Source organism: Colletotrichum fructicola, assembly GCF_000319635.2.
Source record: "Colletotrichum fructicola Nara gc5 chromosome Unknown KSG_Nara_v1_contig08, whole genome shotgun sequence".
Lineage (NCBI taxonomy): Eukaryota > Fungi > Ascomycota > Sordariomycetes > Glomerellales > Glomerellaceae > Colletotrichum > Colletotrichum fructicola.
Genome location: NW_027094058.1, coordinates 3,020,516 through 3,044,334, shown reverse-complemented (window position 1 = coordinate 3,044,334; position 23,819 = coordinate 3,020,516). Strand labels below are relative to the sequence as shown.

At 54.9% G+C, this 23,819-nt stretch overlaps 6 protein-coding genes across 6 annotated transcripts; 3 read left to right on the top strand and 3 right to left on the bottom strand.

Annotated features, from left to right (window-relative positions):
- Window positions 1-3,572: 3,572 nt before the first annotated feature.
- On the top strand, window positions 3,573-4,574 carry manA-0 (Mannose-6-phosphate isomerase ManA; the record flags this gene model as incomplete). The annotated part of the gene is made up of 1 exon (XM_032025858.1): window positions 3,573-4,574. One exon carries the CDS (start codon window positions 3,573-3,575, stop codon window positions 4,572-4,574), a length of 1,002 nt encoding a protein of 333 aa, XP_031877659.1.
- A 540-nt stretch (window positions 4,575-5,114) lies between these two features.
- Window positions 5,115-7,202, bottom strand: CGGC5_v013903 (uncharacterized protein; the record flags this gene model as incomplete). Its single annotated transcript, XM_032025857.1, has 1 exon — window positions 5,115-7,202. One exon carries the CDS (start codon window positions 7,200-7,202, stop codon window positions 5,115-5,117), a length of 2,088 nt encoding a protein of 695 aa, XP_031877656.1.
- Window positions 7,203-9,147: 1,945 nt separating this feature from the next.
- Window positions 9,148-10,325, top strand: ALD2-0 (Aldehyde reductase 2; the record flags this gene model as incomplete). The annotated part of the gene is made up of 3 exons (XM_032025856.1): window positions 9,148-9,406; window positions 9,463-9,822; window positions 9,883-10,325. The coding sequence occupies 3 exons, from the start codon at window positions 9,148-9,150 to the stop codon at window positions 10,323-10,325; spliced, it is 1,062 nt and encodes a 353-aa protein (XP_031877657.1).
- Window positions 10,326-10,529: 204 nt separating this feature from the next.
- Window positions 10,530-13,484, bottom strand: chr4 (Chitin synthase regulatory factor 4; the record flags this gene model as incomplete). Its single annotated transcript, XM_032025853.1, has 3 exons — window positions 10,530-10,541; window positions 10,596-13,239; window positions 13,402-13,484. 3 exons carry the CDS (start codon window positions 13,482-13,484, stop codon window positions 10,530-10,532), a joined length of 2,739 nt encoding a protein of 912 aa, XP_031877651.1.
- A 4,283-nt stretch (window positions 13,485-17,767) lies between these two features.
- Window positions 17,768-18,660, top strand: rpn12 (26S proteasome regulatory subunit rpn12; the record flags this gene model as incomplete). The annotated part of the gene is made up of 2 exons (XM_032025852.1): window positions 17,768-18,316; window positions 18,379-18,660. 2 exons carry the CDS (start codon window positions 17,768-17,770, stop codon window positions 18,658-18,660), a joined length of 831 nt encoding a protein of 276 aa, XP_031877652.1.
- Window positions 18,661-19,076: 416 nt separating this feature from the next.
- On the bottom strand, window positions 19,077-23,027 carry CGGC5_v013899 (putative coatomer subunit alpha; the record flags this gene model as incomplete). The annotated part of the gene is made up of 6 exons (XM_032025851.1): window positions 19,077-19,319; window positions 19,371-20,470; window positions 20,517-22,415; window positions 22,479-22,798; window positions 22,872-22,921; window positions 22,998-23,027. The coding sequence occupies 6 exons, from the start codon at window positions 23,025-23,027 to the stop codon at window positions 19,077-19,079; spliced, it is 3,642 nt and encodes a 1,213-aa protein (XP_031877647.1).
- Window positions 23,028-23,819: the final 792 nt, after the last annotated feature.

Here is a 23,819-nt window from a genome sequence, read left to right as displayed (position 1 = left end):
GTCTTTCCCCAAAGCCACTGAAGAGGAAGGACGATGCACGCGCTCCCTCCACGCTGGGAGTGCGTCCCTTCACTATTATGGATCGCAGCGGGTTCGCAAACTCTCAAAATCACCTCATCACAAGATCTCGCATCAGGTTCCATGACAGTATTACAGAGAGATGCATTATTGTATGCATACAGCTATGCAAAAACATAAGTATTTGAACTCAAGCCATGACCCGTTCTTTCGGGGTGACTTGGAATTCAGAAGTTTTGATTTGGGTCGTGTTTCACAAGAATGATGAGCTTCAAGATGGCTAAACCATATCATTCAAGCAGTGTTTTGTTCCCTCCTGGAGCACGCCTTTTACTTTCGTCAGTGGACGCGCAGCCCTGCAGACCGCAAGGCTTTTCCATACCCCGGTGCTCTCAACGATGATGATATTGATCCCATCAATGGACGATTGTTTCCTAGCTAGGTAGCCTGAACTCCGCTCAACCTTCAGAGCACGTGTTTGTCAGCATTCCTATTATGGATCTTTTTAGGTTCATGACTGCCTTACAGTCGGTCTGCGGCTTGCAGCACTTCATCGTTTCCCATCCGACCACACCAGGCTCGGATCGTTGCCTCTCGCCAGTAATCTCACAAGTTGTTTGGCAGGGCATATCTTCCGGAAGACTGCAAACCCATCCGGTTGTCAGGCCTCGTGAGATAGGACCAACGTCTGACTTGCACAGTTCGGGTGCCCGTCGGCACCCTGCCATAACACCGACAGCCAAAGAGGCAGCGATGAGTCCCTGTGAAAGCTTCATAGTGATGTGTTGTGGGAGAGTATGTTTCGATATGTCGTTGGGGCGCAATGTGAACAGCAGTATCTCTGTGTGTGAGAGAATGAAGATAGAAATCCGTTGTTCGCACTTGGGCTCGAGATTTATAACAGAATTCCGATCATGATAACTGACCGCTCCTTGGGCTACTTCGTACTTCGCAAATCTTTGAATATGCGGCCCCATTGATCAGTCTCCGTTGTCGAGTCTAATAGATTACCTAGCTCTGAGACTTGGCCTCATGTTGGCCTTGTTTTGTGGATCGTAGTCCTTATTACTTGAATCAGCAACTATCTCTACATGAGCGAGTCATAGCAAGTGAGACGAGCGAGTCAATTGCGACCGCTGAGCTTATTTTCGCAAACCCAATTTGGGCGCGGTGAGTAGGCCGGTTCGTCTAATACCTTGCATCGGACAGAGCCACGTTCATTAATCGGACACAAGCCCAAAAATGACCGTTCCTATGTCCCCGAGGCCATGGGCTTCTTTACTTCGCATGGCGACTTCTGAAGTGACGGAAACCCGGGATCGTACTATGAATTCCCATGCTCGTCCGTCGCATTCCCGCGCGAAGCCGTCCATTAGACACGTGGAAAAAGGATTTGCATGCTTTGCACTGTCAATACCCTGTCTTCACTCCCTCCACCTCGGCGTTCCACAACTTTGAAACTATGAAAACCCGAGCCGGCTACCGGCTCAAGCAGCGTATCCGAACCCGGGATAAACGACGAAGCTACCTCATTATCATCCGGACATGAATGAAGTGCACTGAGACTGAGGGTAGCTCTGAAGATATGGCTCCTGTGACTGCCTCGCATGGCGAGTTCGTCCGTCACATTCCAACCAGCGCAGCAGGTTGATTTGCCAAAGTTATCAACACGGAAGGATCAACAACGCTACTTGGCCAACGGTAGGGGCCGTTTGCAGACAGCAGCTACGTGCTCTGCATTGAAGGTAGTTGCAGGACAAGTAATCACAATTAAGGTCAATTTCTTGGTCGCCAGCAGTGTTGTTAGGCTTAGAATCGGACGTCTTGAGACGGACGCAGACGTAACCGAACGTCTTGACTCGTGTTCAACGAGTTCACAATCATTGTCCACGATAGGACAGCTTTTATTTCCGATATGACACATTTTCATCAGGTTAATGACGCCTTCGGTGTTTGTACTGAAGCTATAAAATGGCCGATGCTCCAGCAACTGCGGTCTGTTTCCGACTTCCAATCGTGGGACAGAAAGACGTCATAAGTCGATCACGGTGGACTCCCCTCGGAATGTTGAGAATTCGGAATACCACATGAGCAATTCAGCAATCTGCCTTTATCATTGCACTCTTCCGAGACATCAACAGTCTTGTTTGCTGTTACTCCTTACAAGCGAAGAGGCGGCCTGACGAACACCAGTAAAGTGATGGCGAAAGTATGATGGCTTCTTACTCACTTTTCAAGGTTCTTGTAGCAGCGGCTGTCAACGGGTATCATACTTGCGTATTTCAAGTACATTATCAACCAGACGTCAAGCCTCAGCTACGGCAAAGTAAGTGTTCAAACCCTTCAACTACCACATAGCGCCGTTCTAAAAACAATCATGAGGGTGAAGGTGCATACTGGTCCTTAACAACGTATCAACAACCCCAAATTACCTACTCATTCTTAGTGCGGCTTCGAGAAATGGTTCACTGTTAGCCCTGGTCTCCTTGCTGGATCGCAATCTACGGCCAGTGTCCGAGCTTCCCAGGTAAGCACAACAATGAGGACGTTGTCACAAGTATGTGTAGAAAGGCCGCTATTGGTGCAAGTCACATGCCCCTTGTGTTGCGGGTCCTTCTTGCCAAATTGATATCCTAATAAGGGCCTGCGTCAGTCCGCCCTCTAATTTCAGTTGCTGTAGTATTTCTAACATGTAGCAGTGTCGAACTTTTCCAAACAGGCTCACGCCTGTTGCATGCCACGGCTGGTGCTCGGGAATATACAACAATTCGTCAGAAACGCGATGGTTCGTGCGACAGTCTTCATGATTGATGGCGCCATGTTGAAAACCTCAGACCCTAAACTCGATGGACTAGAAGAACCAGGTCACATCTAGACACTCGTATGATAACTTGTCGTTGATGTAATTCAGCCAATCCGGCAGCTTGATCAACCATCAACCTCCATTTTGATTGATTGAATCTCAACACATGGCCTAAATAAGAGGGGTTTCCAAAGTTTGGACTAGGTAATTGATGATGAATAGCCTCTTTATGTTCCTCGAATCTTTTGCTTCTTTCTCATATACCTTCTTTGATGCTGTCGTCTGCCGTCTTCATCATCGCGACGTGACCTTCGGTGGCATATGGGAAACCCAGCCGAGACGGGAGTCTGGGAAAAGTTGCTCGACTTCTCACGACGGACAGTGTTGGTGGTGAGGGGCAGAGCACACGCAGGGCACGCCGAAGCATGCGGGGGAAGAACCAACGCCAGTCTGGTTCCCGTTAGCAGGGGTCGCCCGCCCATGAACGATGCTGGTTGGATGCTAAGATGACGCTGCTGGGCCCGCCGTTGGATGCATCGTTGGTCGGACCACAATCCACATTTGCCGACTTCACCTCTGCACGTCTCTGAAGCTAACGGAAGTAGCTGATTATAAGTATGCCTCACCCGTCTTGTTCCTTCTGTCATCTTCGCCAGAGTTCCGGCAAACCGTGCATATTCAAATAAGGAGCTCACCCAGCAGCCGCCACATCCTTGTGTAAATCGAATCTTGTAACAGTCCATCCATCCTCATGGCCCCCATCGTCTTCCCCGCAAACCAGCCGCCGGCCCGGTTCTACCTAGGAGGTCCTCAAATATCATCCTTCCGCTCAGACAAGCCGTCCGGCCCGAATGAGCCCGAAGACTGGATCGCCTCGACGACGTACTGCCTCGGCTGCGCGCGCTCCAAGCTGGGCATGACGGTCCTCCCCGACGGCCGCCTGCTAGCTGACGCCATCGCCGCGGACCCCGAATACTGGCTCGGTCCGGGGCACGTAGCCGCGTTCGGGACGGACACGAAACTGCTCGTCAAGCTGCTCGACGCGCGGCAGAGGCTTCCGGTGCATGCGCACCCGCACCGGGACTGGGCGAGGGAGCACGTTGGCGCGAAGCACGGCAAGGCCGAGGCCTGGTATCTCCTCACGCCGGGGGAGGTGTACCTGGGTTTGAAGGAGGATGTGACTCATGAGGAGTTATTGGGCTTGGTCGAGCGGCAGGACGTGGAGGGGATGCTCGGGCGGATGCACCGGTTGGATGTCAAGGCTCGTCAGACGGTTTACGTACCGCCGGGGACGTTGCATGCCATCAGGGAGGGCGTGTTTCTGATCGAGGTGCAGGAGCCGGAGGATCTTTCCATTCTCTGTGATTGGAAGGGTTTCGACATCGACGGGTTTAAGGACGGGCACTTGGGGCTGGGGTTCGAGAAGGCTTTAACGGCTGTTGATACGCGGAAACTGACGAGGGGGGATGTCGAGAGACTTGTTACATCGGATGCGAGTATCGGGGTTGCACTACCGGATGTCGCAAAGGAGTATTTCGATTTAGAAAGGGTTGAGATTCGTGGGAAGAAGATGTTGAAAAGTGGGTTTGCTGTTTTGGTTGTTTGCGAAGGAGCTTTAGAAATGTGGGTTGCTGGAGAAAAGGCGTTGGATATAGACAGAGGAAAGACTTTAGTTGTTCCGTTTGGAGATGGAGATGTTGAGTTGAAGGGGTCCGGCGAGGTCGTGGTTATCAGACCGCCGAGGGGCCAATGAGTTTAAGAGACATCCATCAAATTCGGTTCTACATCATCCAAGTGAAATACAAAAGACGACGATGAATGGGGATTCGAACAGGCATTATCGAAGGAAAATGGCTTTATCAAAACTTTTGCTATCTAATGCGGTGATCCTATTCCACGGCCTGTTTTCATACAATCATCCCTTGACCATCCCAGAAAAGTGAAAAGAGACTTGGTTCTCCCTGAACCAAGTGAGCAAATCCATCGATGCACATGCGTATCCGCCAAACTCCTTCAGCCAATCCCCTTTCTAGAATGAAATCCTACATGGGTATATCCGTCACGATCCTTTGCTATGCCATCATGATCAAAAAGCAATTCGTCTCGTATCGCCCACTTCCAACCGAGTACTGTCGATATTCCCGGTATCATCCTTCACTTATCATCCGTCATCATCATCTTTGGTATCCGCGATCGGCATTCATCGTCATTCATGGGACGTTGTTGTTGTTGTCGTCGACGCTCATCTTCACCCAGAACTGCTCGTTCCGTTACTTTTCGCCCGTCGATGTGCTCAGCGTCGGTCGAATCTCTTGGAAGTCTTCTCGTGGTATCCCGGGCCCTGTCTCATCATAGCCGACGGACCCTTAGGAGCGTAAGGAGACTCGTTGCGAGGAGAGTCGAAAGGGCGCTTGCGGGGGTTGGGGTTCTGCTTTTCTATCAAGAGATCGACATCTTGCTGAAGTTGGTTGATGGTTCGTTCTTGTTCAAAGATTCGCTGCTTCAGGCTTCTATCCTGCTCCGAGAGTCTCTGCTTTGTGATTGACTCCAGGGAAGCTAGTCTATCCGCGACGGTTCCAAGTTCATCGTGGGTTCCAACCTGCCTACGGGTCAAAGCTCCAAGCTCACCGTCCACCGACGACTGTCTCTGAGCCAGGGCCGTCTGCTTCTCAGTAATGGAGCGAAACTCGTTGTTCGCAGACTCCTGCATGCCATTCTGTTTCTTGTCCATCGACTTCTGGGTATCATCCAAGTGAGCGTGGCGGTCACCAAGCGTCTGAACGGCATCGATGATGTTCTCAGAGAACTCTGAGAACGCGTTGAGTCTATCCTCCAAGGCGCTGATTCTCTCAAGGACGTCTTCGTCTAGCTTCGTCGGAACGGCTTGGTGGTCCACCGCGCACTGCTTCTCATTCACCCCCTCATTGCTCTCCGAAGCATTGAACACCTTCATGAGGAAACCAAGCATTCCGTTGATATGGGTGTGGCTAAGGCCTAAGAAGGGGCCTGGCGAAGGCAGCGGCGATGGGGAGGCGGTCGTAGATGAGGACTGACGGAGAAGCTGCGGTGGCAGTTGAAACTGCGGAGCCATCGAAGCTTCCGGGGCCTGGGAATCGGACTTGGAGGTCTCCTCAGGTTGAAACTTGGAAACCACCTTCAGCTTCTTCCGAGCGATGGGTTTCTTGTCAGTCTCGACGGGCGACTCCTGGGCTTGGAGGTTCTTGGTGATGGCTTGCTTGGAGTCGACAGGGATGGCCGTAGCAGACTTCTTCGTGGTCGCCTTCAGCTTGATGGATCCAATGGCAGCATTGAGGCTGCCCTCATCGTCGCGAGTGGTAGACGCCTTGCGGGCATCCTTGCTGGGCACCTCGTTGATCCTGAGAGCCACTGGTCGGCTTCGGTACTCGGACATGGAGATGAGATGGCATCTCCAGTGCATTCTCTGCCACTTCTTGAACTCGTCCTTGTCGACTTTGACCGCCAACTTCTCCAGTTCCTCTCGGACATAAAAAAAGCAAGTCTTGATGAAGTCATTCTCTCGATAGCGGTCGTGAATGAGCGCGGCAAGGAACTGCCGCTCGGTCTCATCTTCGCCGTGCTTCGCAATGCACCATGCGGCCCAAATCTGAGAGATTCTGGCAATGTTCTCCAAGCGATTGTCCTTGTTATCAGGGTTCTCTTGTCCCGCCAAAACCATGATAGCAACAGCGCTCCGGATGATGGGATGGCCTCGGCCCTTGACGAAGACAGAGCGTGAAACAATGTCCTTGGCGTTGCTTCCGTATTCAGCAGACAGGCGCACGTGGTTGTCCTTGGTGCGAGGGATCTTGGGAGGGCTCACATGGCTGGCAAGCTTGGCGATCTGAACACTGTAGGCACGCTGGTTGTCCTCCCAATACATGTCTCGAAACTCTCTCTCAAGGCCAAGTCTGTGCACTAAGTCAAACCACTCACGCAGGGCGCTAAAGGACCAACTGTCGATGCGAATGAAGGTCTCTGCGAGAAGATAGCGCTTAAGATCAATAAGCTCATCGGCCTGCTGGTTCTTCATAGCAGCCTTGGTACGCGCATAGAAAGTGTTTTCGCACAAGACACGTCTCTCTGTCTGGGTGATCTCAAGCATCTCTCCGATGAGCTCCTGGACAAGCGGTTGCATGGCCGGGGTAGACAACAGCTCTCCACGAAGAGCGCCCTTGATTTCGTCAACGCCATAGCGAATTCGGACATGCTTCGAGCCGGAAGAGACAATCAGACTTCGCTGTCGCTTGGCATTGATGAACTCCTCGTCGTCGTCGCTGTCGGCATAGAGGTCGCGATCTCTCTTTTTCTGAGGACCATGCGAAGTTCCCGACTGTATATGGCCAGGAGTTCCCCTTGCCATGGTGCCTTTGTTGTGCTGCCTGGATTTGATGTCAATCAAAAAGGGTAAGGGGAGGCGCAGAGAAGCAAGTGCAGGATGAAAGGTCGCACAGAATAAGTGGGAAATGGCCCAAGAAAAAAAAAGAAATACATGGGTAACAGCATGTGAAACGCAAACCAAGAGTCCAAAGTAAAGAACTTACACACGATGCTTGATTTGATGATGGTTCTGTACAGTTGTGAAGGTGGCGCAGGTGCAAACAGCGAAAAGTTCACGGCGCTGTGTTGTCGCAATGGTGATGGCTGGGGAGCTTGGCTGGGGTGGTGGGTGGGAAGGTTAGAGTTGACAGCAGAGGGTGAAGTAAATAAATACTAGGCAGACACGCCAACGCGTCGACCGCCTCTCGCGACGGGGCAGCTAGTTTATTTACTTTTCGGAGGTGAAGGTGAGGATGTGCGTCCGGGGAAGGTGCGGTCGGAAGGTGAGGAGGCTGCAAACCAAATGTGACGTGCGGTGGTGGTTGAGGGTGAAGAACGAGGTGGCTGACCTGCCACCAACGACTGCAAGATATGAGAGCCTTCAGTTTCAAAAATCACATCTAATGATAGATGCTGATCTGTAACATACAGGCAGCCTGGTGGACGGGAAGAGAAAAAACACTTTCAAGTCCCAAAAGAACAAACTCCCAGGGGCTTTCTGGAGAAAAGCGCGATCACAACGGGGAGCAGGAGTGGGAAATGGTCGACCCCGCCGTATGTCAACTCGTCAGATGGCGAAAATTCACTCAAAATCCAGATGGATCCTTACTCGACGGCCAAGACGGATAGATGCAGACTGAATCCATCAAGACACATGAGATTGAGAACGAAGCATTGCCCCCTTTTCTCAGACCGCTGCTTGATATCCTGCAGACTCTGTTTGCTTCCAGGCTCGGACCAACCAATCGCGGCCACCGAGGAGAGATATTGATAAGTACAGGGGTACTGTCAAAAGAAAGAAAAGAAAAGAAAGTGAGTAAAACGGCTGTCACCTTGCCAACATTGACACCTACGATCAACTCATTATTTGGGCACCGACCTATGGCACCCGAACATCACAATGAAGAAAACCACGTGGTACCGCGATTTTTAATTTTCCTCCCACGAGGAGAACGCGTCTCACCAGCCAGGGAAAATTCACCCCTCTCCTCTGGCTCTGGGCAGCAATTGATCTTGACAGGTGGGTGCCGGCGGCAAAGGTGTGACTGCGGCTGCAGGGTATGCGGGTAGCCGCAGCGGCGCAGTTGGACCAACACGTCTGCCCTTTGCCATGGTGCCATTGCCTCCAAAAGCCCCAGGCAGGTCGCGAAACCATCTTCGAGTCCCTTCCCCAACGAATTGCGGCAGTAAGCTGGTGAAATCCAGAAACAGCCATGCAGTTCATTGTTCGTTCTCCTGCCTCGGCTTAGTGTGGAGCGCCGACCGGAGCAGGGCCCCGCAATCGCCTGTCCGCCCGGCCTCGGGGTATGGACCCATCTCACCGACCGACATTGCATGGGCCCCACAACAGCACGCCGACTTCCGTGCACCCACGACGGATACCAACGACATCCGTAGGCCACGTTGTATAGTAAACGGCCACCCAGCATGCAGTCAATGCTCAAGAGCCAAGAAATCTAACCATACCTTGCCATCCCACACCCCCGGATCCCACCGGCCCCGCCTCCGTCCGCTGCTCACATAATCCCCTCCGGCCCCGGTGGGATGCCCACCCCTTCCTCCCGCTTCTCCAACATCGTCAATGACGACGACAACACCAACAACCACAACCACAACGTCTTGGCCCAGCATCAACGGACTTTCGAACCCCCTCCAATGTCCGAGGCCTCAACCTATAAAGCCATCCTCGCTCAAGAACCCCCAGAATCTCAGCTCATCATGCCTCTCAGCCATCACACCCATCATCATCATCATCACACTCACTCACGATGTCCTCCCTAACAATCTCAGACCCCGTCTTGCCCAAGGACAGCACAATCGTGGTCTCGGGCGCAAACGGCTTCATAGCATCCCACATCGTCGACCAGCTCCTCGCCGCCGGCTACCGCGTCCGCGGCACGGTCCGCGACACCGCAAAGTACAGCTGGCTCTCAGCCCATTTCGAAAAGACCTACGGCCCAGGCCGCTTCACCCTCCACGCCGTGCCCGAAGTGACCAAAAACGGCGCCTTTGATGAAGTCCTCAAGGGTAGCCCTCGCCGTCTCGCCTGCCGACGAGCCAAGAGCACTAACACCCAGACCCAGGTGCCGACGGCGCGATCCACACAATCGCAATCACGAATATGAACCCGGACCCCAACGCCGTCGTGCCCCCAAACGTCGACGCGACTCTCTCCATCGCGCGTTCCGCCGCCTCAACCCCGTCCCTCAAACGCTTCGTCTACACCTCCTCCTCCGGCGCCGCCGCCATGCCGACCCCCAACGTCCCCTACGAAGTCAACGCCGACACGTACAACGAGCAAGCCGTTGCCATCGCCTACTCCGGCAAGGGGCCCGGCGGTCTTGCGGGGGGTTATATCGCCTACTCCGCCGCAAAGACAAAGGCCGAGCAGGCGTTGTGGAAGTGGTATTCTGAGGCGAAGCCCGGGTTCACATTGAACTCGAGTAAGTGATATCCCAGCACCAGACGTTGACAATATAGAACTGATGGCCTGTGTGTGAAAGTTGTTCCCAACGCCGCTCTGGGCCGAGTCCTCCTTCCAGAGCACCAGGGCTTCCCGACCGCAGTCGGAATCCTCAAGTCTCTCTGGCAGGGCCACGTCTCTCCTGAATTCGTCGCCATGTTCCCAGCCCAATGGTTCTGCGACGTGGTCGATATCGCGCGCATCCACATCGCCGCCCTGCTCTTCCTAGACGTCCAGTCCGAACGCCTCATCGCATATGCCGGCCGCTTCAACATCAACGACATCCTCGCCGTCTTCCGCGAAACGCAGCCTAGCCGTAACTTCCCCGCCGACCTCCCCGATCTCGGTGTCGACGTAGGCAAAATCGCCAACGAGAGAGCGACGGAATTGATGAAGAAGCTGGGGGGAGGAAAGGGCTGGACCAGTCTCGAGGACTGCATTGCGCCACTTGCTAAGCAATACGCTGCCTCTGAGGCCAACTGAAGGAGAGCGTGAAATTTCACAACCTAACGAAAGACAAAATTTATAATTCTTGGGTTATTGCAATTCTCTCGGTGCCGTTGTACTCCCACTGGCCATCTATGCGGCCCAACTGGAATGCTATCTACATGCATGAAACGCTTCAGCTACCCCGGTATAAAAGTGGAAAGCATCTCATCGTCAAGTGGCTGTGGTATCTGAGAAAATTTACATCACGATCTGCGTCACGGTCAGTCAGATATTCTTAAACAAGAGCAACAAGGCAAGACTCACGCAATCCGAATCATCCTTGCCCTTGGGGATGCCCATCTCCTCAAAAGTCGCAGGTCCTTGGCCTGTCGCTTGTTTCTTCGGGGGAGGCATCGTTTGGGCACTAGGAGCCGGGCTAGGCTTCTGCTGGGGTCGTGGCTGAGAAGAGGGCGGTGCACTGCCGACGCGGCCGGGAGGGCCCTGATCGACAAGATCCGGCCGATTAGCGTAAGGTCGGGGAGCGCCGCCGGGACCACCCTGAGGCCGGGGTTGACCAGATGGGCTGAGCGGCATCGAGTCGGTTCGCGGAGGCATGCCGCCCGGCGCGGCGCTGGGTGGTCTACCGTAGCCATATTGTTCTGCGGGGGGGATGGACGACATTCTAGGTCCGTAGTCTCGACCGGGTTGAGCTTGCGCCTGCGCCGGTTGGCCATAGTCGCTCGGTCCGTAGCTTCCTTGCTGGAAAGGAGGTGAGGGTTGGGGCTTGGCGAACTGTTGAGTGTTCTGCTTGGTGAGCTTGTTCATGGCGGGATTCGAGGGGAGTCCAGGGGACACCGGGTAGGGCTGTGTCGTAGCGGGTCGAGACCCAAGGCCCGAACCAGGGCTCGGTTGGCGGTAACCGGACTGATCCCATCCTCCCGTCATAGGGCGGCCTCTGGGATCCGCACCGGCAGGAGGAATCATGTTGTTCATTGACTGAGATGGGCGGACATTGCCGGCCATGCCCTGAGGGCCGCCTGGACCAGTGCGAATTCCGAAAGCACTGCCAGGGCGATCAGAGTGGGGAGCGGCTGGAGGGCGACCTCCTGTGTTGTAGTGAGGGGAGAGCTGCGGGCCAGCTCCAGGTCGCGGGCCTGGCCGATCGTCTTCAGGGTAAGGAGCCGTTGACTTGGGTCTGTTGAGGTTGAGGGGCGCCGGCCTATCATCTTCAGGGTATGGTGCAGCAGACTTGGGTCTAATTGCCAAGTTGGCATCGAGGTTGACGGTAAATGCATTGGGTCTATTACCCATGCTGTTAGGCCGCGAGGGATCCGGGTAATCGACGGTGTCTTGAGCTGGGTGAGCTCTCGGGGAGGGATGAGGTGACGTCTTTGCGGAGGTGCTTGTTGGATATCCGGGGTCGGTTGGTGTGACTGGTGCGCTCTCCGAGACGGTAGGCATCTGTTGTTGAGGCTGCTTGAAACGGTCCGGTCGCTTGCCGCGCTGAGATCCGTGTTGCGACTTGATTCTCGTAAGAGTGGTCGTCTCGTGGTCGGCTTTGGTCAAGCTCTTAGAGTGATCCAAGGCGTCGAGTCTTCCGACGGCATCCTTATTGCCGTGGTCTGCAGCGGCCTCATACCAGAATCTGGCTTGACGCAGATCCTTGGGAACGTAGACACCGATTTCGTAGTAGTAGCCCATGGCGAATTCGCCCGTGGGAAGCTTCGCGGTGGCCGCATCCTGAGCATACTTGAAGGCGAGCTGCTCATTTTTACTGAAGATGCCCTCGTATCCAAACAGGAACCAACGACTGACGCCAAGCGCAGCCTCAGGTTGACCCTGTTGAGCTGCCAAACCGTAGTAATGAATCGAATAGGCAGGGTTGAAATCACAGCTCAGTTGGCAAAGCTCGTAAGCTTGGCCCATCTTGAGCTGCGCCTTGGCAAATCCGAGGTAGGCCGCCTTCTCGACGTACATCTTGGCCAACGGCAGGTCAACGGGAAGCAACGCGTCGGGAACCTCAATGTCAGGCAAGTCCTTTGCAAGGAGCATGCCGTAGACGTATGATCCCTGAGGCGCATCCTCGTCAGAGAGGTCTGCAGCTTCCCTAATAAGGTCCAAACCGCGCTGGTAGTCCTTCGGGTGATTGTGCTGACCCAACAGGCTCATCATACCCAAGCGGTACATAGCCGCCGAGTCCTTCAGTCTCAGACCTAGGTAGTAGTGCTCAACGGCCTTGCTATAGTCGTTTGAGTTCTCGAACAACATGCCCAGCCGGTACTCGGCACGCGCGTAGCCAAGCTCTGCGGCGCGCGTGTACTTTGAGTAGGCATCTCTCTTGTCGGGACGGCAGCCAAACTTGCCAAACTCGAGCCACTTTGCCTTCATAAAGAGCGCCTCGGGATGCTCTTGACCAACCAGGTATTCGACAATGTTGAGTGCATCGGTGCGCAGTTCGTGCTCAACCTTTGGTGTTTGACGACCGCTCTCCGGGTCCTTGGACCTGGCCTCAGCAACAATCTCGGCCCAGGCCAAGGTGTCACGAGCCCAGGAAAGCTGCATGGAGACATTGTTTGAGTGCAGGACATGCTCGCGGGCGTTCCACAGGATCTCCTCCTTCTCCTCATCTGTGGGGGGTATGTTGTCGCCCTTCACCTTGGGGAAAGGGGAGAAGGAAGGGGCCGCGCTGGGCCGCATGGTATGATGATTGCCGCTTGCGCTATTCTCGTGGAACGGCTTGAAGTCGTCGGACGAGGGCGCGGCAGCGGCAGCGGACGGGTTGGTGTAGCCCTTGGGAGGTAGGGCAGGCGCACCGGGGTCGGTGGGCTTGGAGTAGGAGGACAAGGACGGCTCGCGGCCGTGGCGGTTCTGGATGTTGGGGTCTCGGCGGTTCGGGTCGACTTCGCGGGCTTCAAGTTCCATGCGCTGAAGGTCGTTTTGCATGTTCTGAGGGACCTGGGGCGTTACACTGTAGAGACGACTTGTGTCAGCAACCAGGCTGAGGAAAAAGGGACAAAGACAAGGCGGCGCGGGTTAGGATGGGGAGGGGGGCCCATCGCCAGATCCAGCGGGCAGTCAGGAGGGACCCATGATAGATCCGCCTGAGATTAAAATGAGGGAATACGCGTACCGCTGAGGCGAAGGTGCAACGACCTCGGGCATGTAATAGTCGTCGAACCCTCCAGGAACGAAAGTTGCGCCGAAGTTTGACATCTCGTCAGTTGTGCCTTTGGGCTGAGGTGCAGCTGCATAAATAGGAGGTAATCAGTCAGCGGGGGTCGAATGACGTTTAGGTTGGAGCCACCGCCAGCTTTTTTTTTCCTCCCGCGCCTGTAAGGTTGGGCTGCTTTGCTGTGCTGTGCTGACTCTGCTGTGGCCGGCCGCTTGCTGGAGCCCCCAAAAGTGCTGTATTTTTATTTACTTTTATGCTGGGTGCTGCTGGGCTGTCGTCTGACAGTCTCTCTTCTCTAAGCCAAACTCCCTGGCCAGGGTGCGGTAGGGGCGAGAATTGGACGGGGAAATAGGCGAAAAAGGAATAAGAGGCTCGGGTTGACTGAGAAGCCAGGTGTAGGTGTGATGGTGGCTGTCTGCAATATGTTGACGGCGAAAAAAGAGAATCGGGAACGTGCAGTCTGATCTCTGTGTGTACTTTGACACCCTGTGTTTCTGGTTCTCTGTGGTTCTCTCGGCTGCCGGGGGCTTCCTGCTTGCTGTATCTGCGACAGTCTTTCTCTCGGGCTGCTTTCTCTCAGTCCTTGGTCTCGAAGGAATGACACTGAACTGAGGGCGTCCGGAAGCGGGGTGGAGAGGGACGAAGCTCAAAGCATCGGAAATCGCGACGGCGGGCCCTTTCTTTTTAGCGTGCAGAGTTGTTGTCCACGTCCCCTTTTTTGTGCCCAGTCTGGCTAGTGAAACATTGGAGCTCGTCCGGATGAATGTGCCAGGTGCCAGTGTCGCATTTCTCTTCTTTTTGGTCAGGGTCAGGAGGAGGAGGGGGAATCGTCTCTGGGCCCCCCATCATTGTTCCAGGAGCGGGACTGACCGGGGCAGTTATAGAGAAGGAGGGGTTCGCTATGAGATGCTGCTCCACCATGCAAGCCGCAGCAGCAGCAGAACATTTAGCAGCACGCAGCTGGCGCTGTGCCAGAGGCGCGCTAGCACGCCGCAGCTTGCTGTGGTTTGCGTGCTGCGTCCATTGGCTTTGGGGATGCGCTTCCATTCTGCTGCAGGTAGGCCGAAAGTCCCAAGTGTACCTCGTCTGTACTTTGCGGTGGGCGGAGCAGGGAGTAGCCGGCTGTGGTGATCAGGTACCGAAAGGCAATCGAGAAGACGCCAGGATGAGGCATGTACAAGCAGCAGGCAGTAAGCGCTGGAAGTCCTTCGTCAACCATTCGACAGCCGTCCATACCGTCTTCAGCCAGGGTGACTCGTCCGAGGGTTTCAATCAAGAGCCCAGGTCAGACAGTGCCAGTGATAGCGTGCCATTGCAGACCACAGCACCCATGATCCTTTTGGGGGGATTTGGCATGTGCACATGGCGCCCAGCATGTCCAGTTAAACGGGCCCCTGTGCATAAGACGGTGCAGGCAGACTGTTTGACTGTGCGTATTTCGCTTGCCACAGGCCGTGAGCGATACCTCCGGGGCGGTTGATGATGGTCGGCGGGAGGTGTCCGGGGACCCGAGGGAGAAGACCAGAGAGGAGAGCAGCAAACAGCAAAGCATCCTAAAGGGGGCACCCTCGGCCGAGATGAAATTAGATGGCCCAAGGCCTCCAAAGCGAGGGCTAGACCAGCTGAAGCAGAGGGCAAGTTCCGTTCTTCACTTACCAGGTGTAGGCAGGAGTGCAGGTACAGGTGGGTAGACCTCAATTCGCGGGCCGGAGATGGAATGCGGACCAGGTGCAGCGGGAGTTCCACCGCTCGAGGTGTTTTTGGTGCCGTTGTTCTGTGGATCTCGACCGGAAGCCGGCGCATTTCCCTTGCCATGCCGCGCGTATGGTATTTTGGATTTGAACAGCCTTTTCATCTCTCGTTATTTGGCTTTTTCGAATGCGAGGACAGGGGCTGCCGGCAGCTGAAATAAGGTAGGTATCGAAGTATCGTTGAAGAGATGGGAGGAACTCGGCGTGGTAATTGGCAGATCCGCCGGCGGATGGTTTGTTGACTGTGGCTTGGGGAGAAGTTTGAGAGATGGCAGAAGATGATGAGCGTAGGAGAGGTCGATGCGAAAACGAGAACGACCGAAAGCTGAAGGCCTCCTTGAATGAGGTATGAGAAGAGAGGTAGGTATGGTTTTGCGTTCTTTTGCAGCTTGCTTGTCAGTCCGCACCTTCCTGTCCTTTGGTGAGCACAGGCAGGTGCCACCAACACCAGCGCCAGCACCAGCACCAGCATCAGCATCAGCAGTCCGGGCAGTCGACCGAACCAGCCACGCGGATGCAAAAAGCTGTCTACAGCGCCTACCTGGCGATGCTGGCGCAGGTCATGCGATACCGGTTGTTTGTGCAATGCCAACCTTAGTTCTTTGGATTCCACAGCATTGCCACGCGACACCTCAGACGCTACTAAAGTGCCTTGGTTGAAGGCTTCTCCTTGCCCGTAAGGTAATACAGCTTGCAGAGGCTCACGTTGCCTACCTACCTACCTTACCTTAGTTAGACCTTAGGTGCTTAGGTATTCTGTCTAAGGAGCGGGAGGGAAAGGAAGACCCCCTCGATTCAACGCTCATCGTCTCATTCCATCCAATTTCCATCCCTTCATATCTTACCAGGTACGGATCACTGCGACGAGACGTAGCTCGGCGCCATAGGTCGCATGTTTCCTCATTCTTCATCACTTTCAAAGATGGATACAACGACTCAGCTGCAGCATGCAGTCCTGCAAAGGTACAAGCCAGGTACTTCGCAAGCAAAGCCCCCCAATCCTGGGCTCTCGTCCTTTCAGACGTCGTCGCCCTCTGCTCAGCCACAACGGTCGAGAGCCCTTGTTTCCAAACTTAGAAACATCAAGAATCTTTTTCTGCTCGAGGTGACATTCAATTCCGCAAACCAATCACCCTGCCCTTGGGGGCCGAATGATCGCAATCGGAATCGCGCCTGCCTCGTAAATCTCTCTTCTTTTGCCAATCCTCAACAGGCCCTGCACTTTGTAGAGGATCCCAATTCCATCCGCGCAGGGAGACCACGGATCACAATCAGGGGGGTCCCAAATGCGGGAGCCTACCACAGCTGCCCAGTACCTGCATTATTTGTGGCCTTTCCGAACGGTTGAGCTCTCATGTTATGCTTGATATAAACCATCTCATGCGTGGGTTTATCTACGTAGCAATCCAACCAGCCGCATGAACATGCAAGCAATTCTTCTACAACATTCCGTCAAACATCCTAGTCCCCTGAACCCCACGTCACGACGTCACGACGTCACAGCCATCATCCAATCCAGCCCATCCCATCTTGCTAGCCCGGGTCCTCCCTCTGCTGGGCAGTGCCCTGTCGCTGGTTCGTCAGTGGCCACCACCGCAAGCAAATGCTGCCCGACATTCCACTGTCAGCACCCAAAAGTTGACAGTCGGAAGCTGAGACCTCCGCGCCAGCCGTTGCCGAGTCTTGCTGCGAAATCTCTTGGGTTCTCTCCCGCGTGCATCCACAAACCCTCTCATTAGGCATGCAGACAGTATGTGGTGGAGATCTCAAATCGTAAGGCTGAGTAGCTCTCACAGCGATCGCCCGCCGGTATTGTTGAACCCGTAAGACTAAAGCGAGCGACTGCGCTTGAAGCTGGTCACGGGGCAATGACAGTGAACTGTCCTTACATAGCTCGGGTAGATTGCATCGGCTTTCATGCGCTGGCTGGATTAGAGACTGAGGAGAGTGATGCAAAACCAAGTCGAGCATCAATAGGATATCGCGATAGAAGAACGGCTGGATCCAGCTGCGATTCGCAACGTGCACCTTCAATGACCCAGGAAGTGAGCCCAGTGTCTCTTCGCAAGAGCTCATCGTAAGCCTGTGGAAGCTCCCGAGCTCTACCTGGCGCACCGAGCGAGGGCCTGGACCCGACGGGACCTAAGGTACACTGCCAGACCCGACCAGGCCCCATAAATGACGGATATCGGAGCCTTGAAGTTCCGCGGCACGTGAACCCCTTCAGGTCCCGGCCTCAGCAGGCAAGCTTCCCTCAGTCTATTCTCAAAAGGGCTAGTGCCTTCTGGCCAGACCCCAGCACGGCACCTTCCAGCTTGACGGCACCTTTCGTCAGCCTCTCTCAGCCTGCTGAGCCAGACACCCCAGCAATCCAATCCGAGTGCATCTGAACACACATCATCACCATCACAACAACCGCATCTCCCACCACCTCCACCCGCAATTGCCAGCCAGCCAGTCTCCAACTCCCGACGACATCTCTCCATTCAAATCGAAATCCCCAGCCAACCGGGGACAAAATCCTCTCCGGAACAGAGCAAGCATCCCTCGCCCCCAAAGAACACCCCGCCAAAATGGCCGACCGCAACCTCCAACAGATCATCACCACCCTCCGCCAAAAGGGCTCCTCCCTCCCCTTCGCCGAATCTTCCGCCCTTCTCTCAAAGGCAAAGCTCCAACTCCTCCAGCTTAACGCCCTGACCCCCTCCGCCAAATCTTCCTCCGATCTCCTCGCCCTAGCCCGCGAGACGTACGAGCTCGGCGCCCTCGCCTCCATCCGCGCAAAGAACCCCGACGCCTTCACCCGCTACGTCCAGCAGCTCCAGCCTTTCTACGAGCTGCCCTCAAACCTCCTCCAGCCCAACCCTCCCGAGCAGAACAAGGTCACCGGCCTCTACCTCCTCCTTCTCCTCACCCAAGGTCGCTACGCCGAGTTCCACTCAGAGCTCGAGAGCCTGGCCAACCGCGAGGGCGGCGGCGACAGCAGCGCCGTTGAGGGTGACAGGTACCTCGGATACCCCATCCGTCTCGAGAGATGGTTGATGGAGGGAAGCTACGACCGCGTCTGGAACGCCCTCAAGAGCCGCGACGTGCCAAGCGAGGAGTACGCCGTCTTCTCAGAGGTATGCCTTGACTAGCGTCCCTTTCTATAACGACCCCTCCCGATAGCTAACAGTTCACCCAGATTCTCACCTTCCAAATCCGCTCCGAAATCGCCTCAAGCAGCGAGCGCGCCTACCCCAGCCTGCCCATCAGCTCCGCAAAGTCTCTCCTCTTCCTCGACTCCGAGGGCGATGTCATCTCCTTCGCCCAGCAGCGCGGCTGGATCCTCAAGGACGGCCAGATCCGGTTCCCCGACACGGCTGAGGCCACCGCCGCCGAGGACGGCACCCACGACAAGGAGATGAGCCAGATGGTGATAGAGAACACGTTGGGTTACGCCAGGGAACTCGAGACCATTGTGTAGACGGGCGGTAGAGACGAGGGGCGATTGCTTTTACTGTACCACTAATATCACGCGATAGACCATGAGATAGGGGCATGGACATCGGGATCCAAGCTCTGGCGTTATGACAATTGCATGCTGAAACAAATGGTGAACCCCTGCATCGGTCCACAGAGAAACATCACTAATTGCGTTTCTCGTGGCCATTCATACGGCAGCATGATGAAAACACACGCTGACAAGCAAGATGAACAAGTGATGACATATATTCGTCTCCCGCAAACTATTGCTAACAATCAAAAGTCTGGGACTTCATTCAGACCTTCGGCCCTGTCTACAGTAACTTTTCCCAAGACCACCACCCCCTTAAGGCCGAGAACATTGCGTCTCCGGCAGCTTTTCACTGCTGGTGGAACCCCATTATACTATCTAACCCCTTATGCGAAGAGCTTCAGGCCACTGCCATGCTTACCAACTTCGCATACCTCGCACACCTTGCAGACGGTTCCCTTGTACTTCGTGTGGTACTTGGAGCCGTCAAAGGCACACTCCTCGTAAGACGTACCGCTGTAAATAGGCGTGTGACTGGCTGCGCAAACCTCGAACTCGGCAAACTGATCAAACTCAATCTCGATCGCATCCGACGGGTTACGCTCGCACTGGGCCTTCGCCTTCTTGGCCTGTATGATTGTTAGTTGAGTAAGCGTTGATTGAAGCAGAGGAAGACTTACGTTTTCGGTCAGCTTGCTAGAGCCACCGTTGGCAATGATGCGGTTAGCGAAGCTCAAAGCCGAGTTGTAGTTCTTGTTCCTAATCGCCAGCTGCATGGCGTTGTGCAGAGCGAGTTGGCGGTGAGGAACCTCGATCTTGGGGATGGTGAAGTAAGCAGACAGCTCCAGGCTGCGCTTGAGCTGGTCGGGGCTGGTGCCGAGTTGACGACGGCTAAGCTCGATTTCCATGGCCACAGCATACTCGCTAGCCGATGTGATGAGCTTCTTCGCCTCCGCAACTTCGGTCTCGCTGGATACGGCGTTAATAAGGATGGCATGGAGGATGCCCTTGAAAAGGAGCAAGCCATCCTCGAGCCTGTTTGTCTTCATAGAGTTGTAACCCTGCTGAAGATCGTTGGTGGCCAGGAATTCGAGATCGCGAGGCACAATGGGCAAGACCTTTCTAGGATCCGTTTCCTCAATCGTGCGGCGAACGTAGTTGACCAACGGGGGCAGACCTGCCGAGGCCGGCAGATATGTTCTTGATGCCTGGTAGACTTCGAGGAACCGCGGCTTCAATGGCGCAAAGTTGACAGCACCCACTTGTCGGTTGAGTAGCTGCATAGCTGACTCGAAAGAGCCACCGGCAACATGGTCCACAGCCAAGGGTGAGTTGCGAGCCCAGAGATCAGCTTCGCTGCTTCCAGCGCCACCGGCCTCTGCACTGTCAACGTTGACGAAGTCGCTTTCAACTTCGGGTACAATGTCATCACCCATGTCCCAGCCAGCCGCATCCTCGTCATCCTCGGCGTCAATCAGGTTGCCGTTCTTCTTGGCGGCATCATCGTCAATTGCGTCATCGAAACCGTTGGCAGCAGCGGGCTCATCTTCAAGCGAGAGACCCTCGACCTGGCCGAGAAGCGCCTTCTCGAAAACAGAAACTGATGTAGCCTTTGTAGGCCAGTTGGCCTTGAAGGTTGGGACAACGGGCTTTGGTGGAGTCAGGGCCTCTCCAATGGTTGGAGTCTCCAGCTGGTCCTCGGTGAGACCCGTAGCCTCGAGAATAGCTTGACATTCCTCATCTAAGCCGTGCGACTTTGCAGTCATGTACGCCAAGGGGTCTGAGGTGGTTAGCTTTAGAAGTCCAATGCGTTGAGGGCAACTTACAAAGATCGATCTCCTTGAACATTTGGATTCTGTCCTCAACCTCGCCGAGATAGAGAGCATTCTGGAAGCGAGCGGTGAAGTCGCCGCGATGCTCCGCAATCTTGGCCATCCTGGCAAGCTTGGAGTGGTCACCAGTGGATAGGTACAGGAACGACAGCTTGTCGAACTGCTTCAGCTTCTGATAAGCCATCTCGACGATCTGGTGGTTGCCGTGGGACAGGGCCTCGGAGCCCAATCGCTGCCAGAGCTTGGGGCGATCAAGCTCTTTAGCCATCTCAACAGCAACTTCAAGATTCCCGCATTCAATGGCAAGCTCGAATCGAGTAGTAGGGTCTTGAACAAACTGCAGAGCAATCTCGGGGTAACCCTTCTTCTGGAGGTAGGAGATGATGGACTGGCCAACCAAGCTGGAGGTCTGGATGATGTGAAGCATCTCCTCGTAGTTCCTCTTAACAAGAGCAAGCTTGAAGCGATACTCGGTGGGGTCAACGTGCAGAACCTTGGGCTTCGCGGCTCTATCGAGGCAGTACACATTGCGACCCTTCACACGGACCAAGTAAACAGTCTGATCAAGCGTGCGGACAATGCCGTTGTCGCCGTTCAAGAGAGTGTACTTGATGTGGTTCAAAGTCGAGTACAGAAGGACACCGGCGTCATCCCAGGTTGCGCTCTTGATACGGATGGTCTCGTGCAGGGTGCTGACCTGTTCCAGAGTCTTGGTGACAATGGTGACGTTGTGCTTGCTCAAGAGAGCAGCATAGAGACCATCGTTGGACCAAACGACATACTTGACACCATTCACAGCCAGCTCAGCAACGCTCTTCTTCTGCTGGATATCATACAGGTGAACAGCGGTCGGCGTGATGATGAGAAGGTTTCCGGTACCACCAAAGTAGATATCGCTGGTTCCAACCGGGGGCTTGAATGATCGGGTGGTGTTGTTGGACAGGTCCTTGATATCGATCGTCTGGCTGGCGGTGTTCAGGACGGCGAAGCGGTTGCGCGCAACGAAAATGGCAGAGTTGCCCTGGCCGCGCTTCGATTCGGTAGGCTCGATGGCGCCAGATCCATCACGGGGCAGGTTGATCAGCTCGTAGGATCCGCTGTCGGAGGGAGAGGTGACCAGAACGGAGCGCTCCGCAGGATTGTAGGAAAGTGTGCGAGGAGGAGTCCAGGGGCTGCCAAGCTTCTTGAGCGACAACAGAGTCGGGCTCTCGATGGTCTTCTGGAAGTCGTATGACCTGACGTGCTTCTCCTTGGTGATGTAGAAGAGATTGTTCTGGTAAACCGCCGACGCGGGTCTCTCTCTCTCGAGCTTGAAGACCATGACACCGTTGTCATGTCCGGCAGCGAACAGGTTGATCTCGGGGTGGGCAGCGATGACCCAGAATCGGTCGTTCTCGCGCTTGAAAGACTGTACGGCGGTGCGCTTGTTGAGGTCCCACACACGAATCGTCTTGTCTTCGCCGACGGACAAGATCAGGTCTTGGTGGGGATGAAACAGACAACCGGAGGCGTTCTGGAAGTGGCCTCGGCAAGTGTCGACCTCCCAGGCCTTGGTCTCGCTCATGCGCCACAACTTGACGAGGCGGTCGTCGCCAGCAGAGACGATGAGAGGCATGGTGGGGTGGAAAGCAACCCAGTTAACACCGCGATCGTGACCCTCCAGGACGAACTTGACAACGGCATCGGTGTTGCCAAACATATCGGTTTGGTTCTGGTTCGCCCGCGCGACCTGATCTTCGAAGGTCATGGATGTCGGGGCGGAGTGCTTCTTGCGCAGGCCGGAGATATCCCAGACACGGACAGACTGGTCGAGGGAGGCGGAAACAACGAGGTCTTCCTTCGGATGGAACTGGGCGCACATGGCGTAGTGGTTGTGTCCTGTCATTGTGCAGACTGCAAGTCATAGTCAGTCAATGCTTCCTTTAGCAACCAAGGGATCCCAGGGGTTTTGCGCACTCAGAGAGCGATTTTGCCAGTTCCATATCCTAATTGTCTGATCGTCTGAAGCCGACAGAATCCATGGCAGCTCGTGATGGAAGAAGACGGTTCGGACGTAGTCGAGATGGCCGTTCAGGGTAAACAGGCAGCGACGGGTCTGGTATGACCACACCTTGATCTTGTAGTCGTCGCCTCCAGAGACGAAGAGGGGCTGCGTCTTGTGGAAGTCAATTCCTCGAACCGGGCCATCGTGTTCTTCGAATCGGTCGATCAATGTTCCCATGCGGTAGTCCCAAAGCTGGATTGTGGAGGAGTGAAGGGCGACGAGGATCCATGGTCTGGAAGCTACACGTCAGCAAGGGGGCGGCGTCTCGCGGGCTGGGTTGGGCAGCTGGGAGATGGAAGGCTCACCTTTTCGGGTGGAAGGCAATGCCCTTGGCGCGCGAAGACTTGGACTCGAACTGAATTGATTGTGAGCCATCGAGTATATCCTCAAGGGATCTCGAGTGGATGCCAATGCGCCGTGGGCAGACATACCTTGGTCAACATGCCCGAGGAGGCCTGCATTTTGGCGGGGAGGTGAAGCCGGAGCTTCTAGCAAGCAGAAAGAAGCAAACAAGCGGCACCTCAAGGAAGAAAGGAACAGGTGCAGGCCAGCTTAGCGACCAGTAATCAGGTACAAGCTGGAGATGGAGAGGAGAGTGACAGTGACATTCACGGGTCACGGAGAGTTGAGGCGCGGTGAGAAGTGGTTGGATACGCACTGGGAGGATGTAGGCAAGATACGTAAAGGCCACTTCCTCGTCTCGGAGCCCCTAGTAACTAACAATTCCGCTTCGTGGCCATCTGTAAAGTGTGGGCTTGGAGTGGGTCCCAATGGCGCGCCTGTCAGTGAGCTGTGCTGCCGCATCAGAGTTCCGCCGTCTTCCGCAAGAGCTCACCGCCCGGACTGGACACTGTGGCTTCCCCCTGTCGAGCGTCGAGGTGGCTTATGTAAGGCGGCGTCCCAGCTGCTGCCCCTCCAGTAGGCTGGTTTTCTGCCGCATTTTGGCGTGGACCTACGACCCCTGGCCAGAGCGACGCTAGTCCGCTTCTGGAGAGCTCTTTTGTCAATGTGTTCACTTACACCACCTGCCTGCCTGCACACTGTGGTGTACCTCACCTCGACAGGCCAAGTCCAGTCTCTCTACCGATCTTGTCTTGGGCCTAGCGGACGGATTTCCAAAACCCCTCCAAGCATTCTCGCAACAGCCATGCGCCAGAGACCGTAAACAATAATCAGGCGCCGTTGCCTTTTTGGGAAAATCACAAGCAGCCTCAAACCACCTTACTTATTTTCTGCCAGGACCACAGACACCT